Source organism: Centroberyx gerrardi, chromosome 3 (genome assembly GCF_048128805.1).
Source record: "Centroberyx gerrardi isolate f3 chromosome 3, fCenGer3.hap1.cur.20231027, whole genome shotgun sequence".
Taxonomy (NCBI): Eukaryota; Metazoa; Chordata; class Actinopteri; order Beryciformes; family Berycidae; genus Centroberyx; species Centroberyx gerrardi.
This window is the reverse complement of record NC_135999.1, coordinates 16,446,408-16,456,854: the sequence shown is the minus strand read 5'-3', so window position 1 is coordinate 16,456,854 and position 10,447 is coordinate 16,446,408. Positions and strand designations below refer to the sequence as shown.

Here is a 10,447-nt window from a genome sequence, read left to right as displayed (position 1 = left end):
TGTGTGTGTGTATGTGTGTGTGTGTGCGCGTGTGCTGACATATTTGGCACTTAATGAAAGACTTCTTGACTGGGATGGCAGATAGATAGTTCTTCAGTTGCCGGCTTCACATGCACCATAACCATTTATATAATAATAATAATAATAATAATAATAATAATAATAATGACAGCCTAATATAATTTACCTACCCTGATACAATTTTGGCAGAGCACCACTTTCCGGTCCACTCCCCTAAAGTGCTCCGTTGTCCAACAGCCCACATTGAAGAAGACACTTTTTGTTTTTAAAGGTTCTTTTTTTTTTTTTTTTTTTTTTTTTTTACATATACAGCATTTTTCACCTTTATTACATACATAGGCTACATTACATTGAAACTAGAGAGAGACAAGAAAGATTGGGAGAGAGAGGGGGACAACATGCGACAAAGGTCCTGGGTCAGATTTTAACTCAGATTTGAACAGATTTGACATTGTGCTCACATAGTGCGCACTTTAGAACACTGTACCATTAATTTACCATTTGTACCAACAAACAACACAACTTATACAGGATGTGTTTAGGTGTAATACAAGCACCTGCTGTATATAGGCATCAGTGTAGCCTATATGATGACATGTCTCATCTTGATGCACAAATGAATACATAACAACCAGTGAAAACGCAGCTTTAAAATTCACGCATATTCTGTACAACAAACAATTTTGCTAATGTGGGTGAATATCACCCTTGAATAACTTGTAGACCATATACTCAAGCTGGATTTATGCTATTAATAATGCCAACAACAGAGAGCATGTGGGAACTATAAATTATTCATTATTAGTTATTATTTTACATCAGAAACTTAATCTCTTTATTTTAAATGAGTAACTCCAGAGACACAATGAAAGTGTGGTCAGATTTATCTAAAAGTGTAAGAGAAGTTAGACGCACCGTGCTTCCAAACTTGGTGCCTCCTCCAATGGCCTCTTCAAACAGGAAGCTGCTTAAAAACTCTTCCTGATTACTTTTAAAGTGACGTTTTCTGTTGTGTAACACCACAGACATCAGGCCTTCGGACGATTTTTTATAAAATATTTTATCATTTATTAATGTTCTTAAGTAATCTAGGGAATGAGTAAACAGTATTTTCAATGTTTTTCATTCATTTTGAATCACAATTTGTAAGTCTTTCAGACTTTTATGTAATGTGAAAGTGCTCAGACACTGTTTGGATTTGAGTGTGTGTTGGCTGCAGCTCTACTGTAGTTGACTAATGCTATGCACACAGCAGGAAATATCCTATTTGTTTTTCAAATCTGACATTTTAGGCTCACTGTCCACACTGCCATGTACAAGTGATCAGGTCAGATTTGTGCGTTCTAGCAGCACAATGCTTTGCTGACATATCTACATTGGTTGTGCTTATGCAGAATAGTGACACGTTTTAATGACGCCCTCTGAATGCAACAGGCAGCAGCAAGATGGCCATGGTTTCACCTTTTTTGATTCTTCTTCTTATATGTTGGCAGTGTCTACGCTGTTTTGCTGTTCACAAAATATCCGACTCGTATCAGATATGCCAAAAAATCGTATTTGAGCTGCCTGTCTAGCTTAACAGTGTTAGCTAGGAAGTTATTGCAAAGTTGTTTCACTTGTTAGCCAGCGGTCTTTGTATTCACATTACCAAGCTGTGGTGAAACGATATTCAGCTAGGGCTAAACTTTATTCTTGCTTTGTGGCATTAAGATGAAATGAAATCCAGATTCCTGGGCCGAAAATATGAATTTATTTGTTCACCCCTGTCTGTGCTTGTGTGTGTGTCTATGTACCGTAGGGGTAGGCATGAAGATAGTCTTTAACTTCAGCGTTGAGTCCAGGTAATGTCTGTATGCTATCTGCTCCATATTGACGCATCACGGCCCTCCTGCACATCTGCATCAGGAGCTCAGGCCTCTGCCTGCGATACGGCAGCGTCAGCTTACAGGAGGAGCCGGTGTAAAAACTGAGCAGAACAAAGAGCGAAACAAAAGTCTTGTGGCTGCCATGCAGACTGAAGAGGAGCTTTTTGTTCAGCAGGACACGAACACTAGTTGGGCCGTCATCACCTTGGTAACTCAGAGTGAAGAAGACATCCGGCTGGCCGCTGTCCCTGTGACAACACAGCATCACAACGCACTGTCACTTTGTGCACGCTTGGTGTAGGTTCATGAAACTGAGAACTTTTAACTGTGAAAACTGTGTGTGTGGGTGAATTACCTGACGAGGAAGGTGCCCTGCGGTGAGTCAGTGAGTATTTCGTGTGCCGTCTCCATGGTCATAGGTCCCCAGTAGAAACCGCTGTGTTGCAACTGCAGGTGAGTGTCTCTCACCAAATGATACTCTGCTTCGCTGCTGAATGGGCGCAAGTGTGTGGGCCAGCTCTCAACGCACGGTCGGGCCACTGCCTGCAGCTGAATTGTATTGGAAGTGATCAGTCAACATAACACACAATGTTGAAGGTGAAAGTTAGATATACATTTGAAAAACTCAACTCTTACATGAAAGTGCATTACAGGTTACTGTTAAAGCTATAACTCATCTTATAACCTTTGCCAAGAGAACAGTTGTGTGTTTGAGGATACATTCAGGATACATTCAGGATAGATTCACCTGTGTTTTTTAAATACTGACTGATGACTTTAAGTAGGGCTGAACAATATTGACAAAAAATCTAATTGTGTTTATTTGACAGAATTTTGCAATCTCGATTTAAAATGCAATTCATTTCATCGCAAGTTTTTCTTGTCATACATTTTTTAGAACTTTAAAATAGTTTAAAGAAAAGTGATAGATGTCAGTGTGCAGGATTTACAGCTTGGACACCCCTCTCTCTTATGCAATTTCATTTTCAAGGTAGCATCTTTTCCACCAAAATAGATACATAGCATTTCAGAATGAAACTCTTCAATTTGCCAGCCCAGCCAATGGTGAATGTGGCCCACTGATTGAAAATCAATATCTCAAAGCCATAAAATATACGGTAAATACTCCAAAGTGAGTGAAGTAGACTTGGGTCATGGCTGAGCCCTACCTGCTCAGTCGGGACGTCTGCTTCTTTCTCTGAGTTGCGTTGGGCGAGGAGCTTGTTCCACTGGACTAGATCTTGCTGCCCTTCCTTTGGCTCTTGGTTCTCTGGTTCTACTCTGTCTGGGCTCTGTGGTCCTTCTGCAGGAGCCTGACTTCGGTTCTGTGTCTCAGCTCGTCCGTTCTGCTCTCGGTTCTGTACTGTGCTATCCAGGTTGTCTCTGACCATTCTACATCGGAGCATCCTCCACTGGACCATCCACCACTACTCCCCTTTTCACCTGCAGATCCTCCATGGTTCACCCCCGTTTTGTAGGTCATCTGATGCTCAGTCCACATCTGGATTCCATGTTGCTTAAACGGATGCTTGAAATTTTCATCAAGATTTTCATTATCATCAGTTATAAAGATCCTCAAGATGCTTCGCAGGGAGTAGAGGCGGGATCTACTCAGTCATCTGACCTGGTAGGATTGTCATGGAGGTGATGAGCTGACATAAAGAGAGGTGGACACAGACTTAATGTGATGCTCTCCCACAGTCCAAATATATTCTTTGTGCTACTGTATTGAGTTGCATTCATTTTGAAGCACATGCAACACATTGTGTTTGTGTGTGTGTGTGTGGGGTCAGAGGTCGGGTGATTAATTAACAACCAACCTCATGTTTACTTAACTAGTGCAGTGCCCGTTCGCTTTGAGCCCCGCTGCTGCACAGAGCGCTGTTGGCTTGTTTATTCAAAGTTTATTAATATTGAACGTGTCGCGTGTCCAATCCGACACTGCACGTGCTTGGGTCCCCAGCTATACACCCGCCAAGTGTGAAGTAGATCGGACGAACGGTTCTCGAGATATGCGAAGGACACACATACAGAGATTCCTTGCTTTAGCCTATAGTATGATGTCAATCACAGAGGAGGCATGGCGGATGTAAGAGAGATAAGAAGCTATTGAAACAAAACGCTTTCACTTTCTAGAGTGGAAGTCGGGAGAAAAAAAAACTGTTAAGTGGGTTTGATTAGATTTGGATTCATTCAGCATACAAACTTTTCATCAGTGATAGGTCAATAAGCTAGTATGCACAAACCGTTTCTATTTTCCATAGTATTTTAATCATATGTAATATAGGTACGTGTGCTACGACAACAGACTGCATCAACTTCTTAATTCTAAATAAACCCTTTGCCTTCAGCCCAACTCGTTTCAGCTCCTGGTAGATTACTCATTTCTGAAGGGACAGACCCAAATGTCCAATAGGCATCTTCGCTTGATTCAAATTAGTTTCTAGATCTCTGGGTTTCTTTTCCTCAGCTCATAAGTGTTTCTAAAAGTGCTGCAAAAAACATGTGGACGGATAGATTGATACATCCCTAAAAATCTCATTTTAAAGCCAATCTGTGATTAGTTATGCATAGCTTTTTCTTCATTAAAACAAGTTTTACAGACCGCGATATTATTATTTACCAATTACCACCACACCCATGCAGGCATTAGGCCTAATAGTCCACTGTCTCAAGTTTTAGAAAAAAAAAAAGTATTTTAAAAAATAAAATCAGAAGTGGTTGACAATGAGAAAATGCAACTAGAGCTGCGAACAGATTTCGCTGTGGCTCCAGTGAAATGTACATTTTGCTTCATGCGGTCCAACAGTGAAAAAAAAAAAGTGTAACATGTTCAGCATCAAGCCCATTAGTGTGTATGTGGACACAAGTAAACTTTTTTCTAAAAGCCTGTCGGTGCACGCTCACCTGTTAAACTTTAACCTTCTGCTGCCTCTTTCTTTCTTTTGTTTTTAAATGCAGGGTAGATTCATGCAAGGGACGGCATCTCGGCAATGACGAAATTTTCAATTATCCTATAGCCTATGTAATTATACAGCAATTAGACATACTTACTTGCTAATAAACGGATTCCGGCGCCTTGTTGATTACAAACAGGAACAGGCTCCTGTCCGCTTTCCTCTGCAATGATTCGCAGTTATTCGAAATGAGTAACAAATTACTTTCGTTTTAAGCCTGATATAGGTGCAGTCACTGACTTTTTTTTTTTTCTTCACAGAGAGCTGGCCAGCCTGTTGCTACAGCTTGCCATGATAACTGTCCTCACTCCCCACTGATGTTAACAGGCTGTTGTGTTTACTCACATCGGTCCACAATGCAAAAGTTAAAATGCGGCTTATTACTATTTACAAGAGATTCACTATTATGAATAAATACTACACAGACACACGCGCAAGGTAGAGGAGACCCGGTAACTAGTGACGCGCGAGCTGCCGTACTTTCACTTTCTTTTTTGTCGACCTCGCTTCTGTGAAATCATGTGATCTGCCAGCAGCGGTGTGTGTTATATAGATGTGTGTGTGCGTATAGCCAATATGATGTTTTGTGTGTGTGTGTGTGTGTGTGTGTGTGTGTGTGTGGCCTACTTAATGCATGCCAATAGGCTATATGTGTAGCCTATGTGTGTACGTGTGTTTATTGTAGACCTATCCCGCGCGGATCCATAAGCCTATTGTTTCTATCACAATGTAAGGAAGATGATGTAAGAGGTAGAATATGTAACATTCACATTGGCTGATATCCCTGGGACTTGATCTCACACTTAATTGTATATTTTATATATTCTATTAACGTTTTTGTCTCCAATAACAATACAAAAAACTGTTTACAAAAACAAAATACATTCAAGGTGCAAGGTTCAAGTTTGTTTGTTTTTTATTCAACCTTTTGGCTACTTAACCAGATGGTCTCTGCCCGAGGGAATATCAAGACAAACATGAAAGTTGCTGACAACAAACATATAACCATGAACACAGGCAAAATATAATACAAGTTGCATAAAAGACAAAGCAAAGTAAAGATTTTGTAGGCTATTCTGATTATTGTAATTTGTCTTTTGCAGACAATGGCCTCAAAGTTACAAGTCTTAGAGTGAGTATTGTCCAACATAGCCTGCAGGAAGTAAAATATATATATAAAATCTATTATGTATATAGTCTCAGGCATCCCACAAAACTATTAACAGTACTGCAACAATTCATTTGATTTGCTGTTTGACTAATTAGGGGACATTGGACCTTTTGTGTAATTAGAGCTCAATAAAATGTGACACAATAGCATGGCAAAAGGTGATTCTGGTGGGAAAAACAGCTTCAAGTTCTTTCAGAATATTCAAATTGGGCCTTTTAGAAATTCAAAATACAGTTTCCACCCATCAGGGATAAATTTGGTTGCAGTGTGTCTCTGAGCAGCTGACTGACACCATGTGGGCCTACAGTTGTACTGCAGCCTTCCTGCACCCCCTCCCCACTTTCTTCTTCCTCCCCATCATGTCATGGTAACCGCTGAGCATTCGTGACGGGATTGAATGAACAGACACGGGAGCATTTACACAGCGTTTAATAACATGTACAGGTGTCAACAGTCACTACAGTATACATCCTCATACTTGGCGGTAGTGTCTCGTCTTCCTTCTTTTTCCTCACATGTAAAATGATGCTTACTGAATGAAACGTCCCTGAGCTGAGTGGAGCAGGAGAGATGAGGCTGGTCCTTCAGGCAGATGAGCTGGATGTCTGCCGTTCCTCTTTGCTCTGTCTGTGCATTAGGTAGGCAGCTGCTGTTACCACCAAGACCCCATAAGTAGCCAATACACACTGCAGGAGAGGAGGGACACACATTTCTGACTCGTGACCTCAAAATGTATATATTAATATTTATCAGCGTCTCTGTGTGTGTGTGTGTGTGTGTGTGTGTGTGTATGTGTTACATACATTACGTCGACCTTGCAGAGTGTAGCTGTTAAAATATTTCCTCCATCCAGTCAGCTCCACAGTAGCTGGTGCCTCAATGCCAAACAGCTGCCTCTGAAGCAATATACACACATACACACACACATACACACACACACACACAGTGAGGGGAAGCATATAGACAGGCATATGACATATGACCTTGCTCTTCTCATCATATGCTTATGATTCAGTAAAGACAGGAGTCTCGTCTCTACAGGCCGTTAGAGGCACAGTAATAACACCAGCGACTGGTTGAAACAAGCGTTTATTGATTGGCATAAAGAAGCAGCACTTAGACAGCAAAATTGCACTGGTTCATGGTCAAGCCAGCCATATTCATCATACCCTTCAAACTAAATTAAATGAATTTATTCATCAGTTGGAACTCCAGCTAATCGTCTCTACCTGCCGGCAGCCATCAGCCTCGCCACAACAGTGAATGCAGCTAATTCTCAGACCACAACTCTTCACTGTCTTTTTGGTATGCAAGTCAGATGGTTTGTTAGCTCAAAGCTAGATTTCCCTTTGGTTGAACAATTTGATTTTTTTAACATGCACATACTGATATTGTTAGCAGTCAATCTCCAACATTAGCTGCACCAAAAATCCATAGCAGTCAGGCTTCGTTCCCATAATTGCTGACAGGCAAAATTACTTAGTATGATTCTACTGAACACATAGCAGGTGGACTATGTTTTTAAAGTGAGAGCAAGTGATGGACTTCACTGTTAATACTTGGCAATTGTTAATGGATCTGTATGTGTGATAAATAATGCAAATGCTGCTTTAAAGTGAAATACAATAAAGTTTTTTATCTTCTATTTCATCACACATAATTTCAGTGCACTCAATTCCATGGTAGTGAAGCTTACTATTCAACAGGATTATCTGATTTCTATCTTCAAACACATAAACTAAACATGAGGGGAATGAAAAACATAAGTATTCATAGGAAGAGGGAAATCATTTCCATTATGAACACCAGACTTGTGTGCCAAGGGCAAGGAGAGAAAGACAGATAGCAAGGTGCTGAGGAGGCTGGTCTGCTTAATAATAATGACTTCTGCCACGGCTGGTTTGATGATTAGAGAGCGGTTAAAAGTTAAGAGAAGAGATTTTCAAAAACTTGAATCATTTCCTAACATTAAACTTTTCATAAATTAACTCAATACGAATTAAGATGGATTAGACATTGTTAAAAATAGAATTTACTAGTTTATAGATACACGGCTGATTAAATGTTTATTTTAAAAGTAAGTAATAAGTTCTTAATGTTAACACCTTTGGAAATTTTTGCTTGATTAGTTGATTGGAACATGGCTTAAATGTCTATTTAAAAAAAAAACAGTTGTACTCTTCAGTTGTTTTTGTAGGTCTGATTTTTTATTTATCATAGTTATGATACTTTGCTCCAGAAGTCGCTGTAAATCCTGTCCCACTTTTGCAGCCAAGCTGACTAAGCCTGAAAGTGAAAACGGATGTCTTGTGGTGCCAACAATCAATCATCCTTGAAAATTCACTGAAACATGTTGAGCAGGCTTGCACAATTTAACAAACATAAGATTGTTGTGAGTGAGTATCTATTATGATAGCGCACTGGTGCATTTGTTATATAAAAAAGTAGTCCACTTTTGCTGAAGCCACTCTGCACAGCAGAGCCAATCAGGATGATCAATCCAACCATGTCAAGAATGGTAGTCAAAGGAATCCATTTAATCTTACTGGGATTAATGTCCACGACCATTAATAATCCACCCTCGGATACTCTTACACTGTAATATGTAATTGATGTTCGATGCACTCCAGGAGTTATTTTGGATTGAAATGTTGTAATTAATTTTCGTGCTGTACCCATTTTCTCACAACCTGCCTCGTCTACTTCTACTTCAGTTAGTGATTTCCTACATTTCCCAGAATGCCTTTCAACAACCCCCAGAGAAAATGCCTGGGCATTTCAGTTGTGGGTTTTACATGTAGGTAGAGAGAGCAATAGCAATAGTAGAGCCAGAGCTTTTCCAGTAGATAAAAAGTAAGAGTCCTGTCCTTTACATAAAACACAACATTTCTGCACTGCATTCTGGTGGAGAAAGTGGTCTCTCTGCTTCTTCTACGATGGATTTCTCCCTGTATGATTGTTGAATATCGGTGCAACATGGTGAGTCTAGAAAGAAGCTCTTGCTCTTTGATTGTGAGGGACTGACACTAAAACCTGATGCTTACTGTTGATGTTTAAGATAGTTGAACATTTTTCAGCCATTAAACTCCATTGAAGCTACGTCATGTGGCACATCACCAATAGCTGTTTTTTTTTAACAGTGTTGAAGTGGTTTAGGGTGAACTTTTCCTTTAGTGACTAATTTAGAACCACACATTTACCACATTACTGAGAGTTGATTCATTTCTTTGTGATACTTTATTGATCCCTGTAGGGAAGGACGGGCTCTCCATCCATTCGGCCAAGCTACCACACTGAAATTAGCTTAGTTTCATCCAATCAAAACAGACCATATATGATGATACAAAAATCAACACTTGAACTGAACTGAGAATGCATGGTAAATTCCAATTCAATTCTTGGAGTTGGAACTACAATTGCACTCAGCTCTAAGGAAACAGAATTGGAATTTAATTGGAATGACAGGAAACAGAATCGAATTCCATTAAATTCTATGAAATTGCACTTCTAAGAGAGTTTGTCTTAACTTGCTAAACATTATAAATATAATGTATCAAATAAAAGACAAGACAATCATAATCAATACATTCTATCATAATGTATGCATTACATTGTTGTGCATCAAATACTTGGAATACATGGAATTTCGACTCAATTCCAATTCTGTTTCCTGTAGGTTTTTGTAAATTCCAATTCCAATTCCTCAGCTGAATTGGAATTGAGGAGTTCATTCATAAATTGACCCCAACCCTGGTGAGAACGACGGTGACGGTGCGATCCGAGCTGATCTAGTCCAATTTACCTTCACCTCGGTTATGAAATGACCGAAGCTGGTGAGAGGGATCCGGGTCTTCACAGGGGACGTCGGCATGGCTGCAGAAAGAGTGAATGAGATGGTGACGATAGTGATGTTAGACTCGCTCTTACGTCGCACACATTTACGTCACGTCTTGTCAAGCACAGCCCCAAGCCATTAATTGAATGAGTCAAAATGTATATGCTGCTACTTACTGTTGTTCTGCAGCAGGCAGGCAGCACGGGACGCTTACACAATATTGTCATGTGTGTTATGTGTTCCGGGAGCGTTGACGGACAGCACCTCTTAGCCAATGGTGTGCTTACGTACAGAGTGCCCGGCCTTGGGTGGGCGGGGCACTGGAGGGAGTTACACAAACGGCAGGTCTGCTCCCAGTGGGTGTCATCCTCTATATAGACACAGGAGGGCGCAACATTCATGTTTATGACAGAGTATGTCTCCCTGCATGCAGAAAAAGAGGATAAAAACATGAACATTCACTATTATCTATAACAATATGTAGGCTGCTGGCTATTCATTCTATACCTTGATAAAAAAAATATAGCGTATGGGAAAACATGATATTGGTCTAATCAATAAAAGAACATTAGTAGGCCCAGCCACTCTTGCCTATAAG

General features: G+C 40.1%; 1 protein-coding gene and 1 long non-coding RNA gene across 4 annotated transcripts; both read right to left on the bottom strand.

The window, feature by feature from the left end:
* Positions 1-177: 177 nt before the first annotated feature.
* On the bottom strand, positions 178-5,222 carry socs1b (suppressor of cytokine signaling 1b). 3 transcript variants are annotated; one of them, XM_071914502.2, is made up of 4 exons: positions 4,941-5,222; positions 3,056-3,538; positions 2,242-2,435; positions 178-2,134 (listed from the first exon to the last, which is right to left on the bottom strand). In XM_071914502.2, exons 2-4 carry the CDS (start codon positions 3,305-3,307, stop codon positions 1,807-1,809), a joined length of 774 nt encoding a protein of 257 aa, XP_071770603.2. In that variant the 5' UTR covers positions 3,308-3,538; positions 4,941-5,222; the 3' UTR covers positions 178-1,806. The 3 variants fall into 3 exon arrangements, with proteins under 3 accessions (XP_071770603.2, XP_078138692.1, XP_078138691.1); XM_078282566.1 differs by having other exon boundaries at positions 3,056-3,510; XM_078282565.1 differs by lacking the exon at positions 4,941-5,222 and adding an exon at positions 4,794-4,857.
* A 574-nt stretch (positions 5,223-5,796) lies between these two features.
* LOC139923686 (uncharacterized) lies at positions 5,797-10,089 on the bottom strand. Its single transcript, XR_011785198.2, has 4 exons — positions 10,026-10,089; positions 9,817-9,887; positions 6,818-6,910; positions 5,797-6,700 (listed from the first exon to the last, which is right to left on the bottom strand). It is a non-coding gene; the product is annotated as an uncharacterized LOC139923686 (long non-coding RNA).
* Positions 10,090-10,447: the final 358 nt, after the last annotated feature.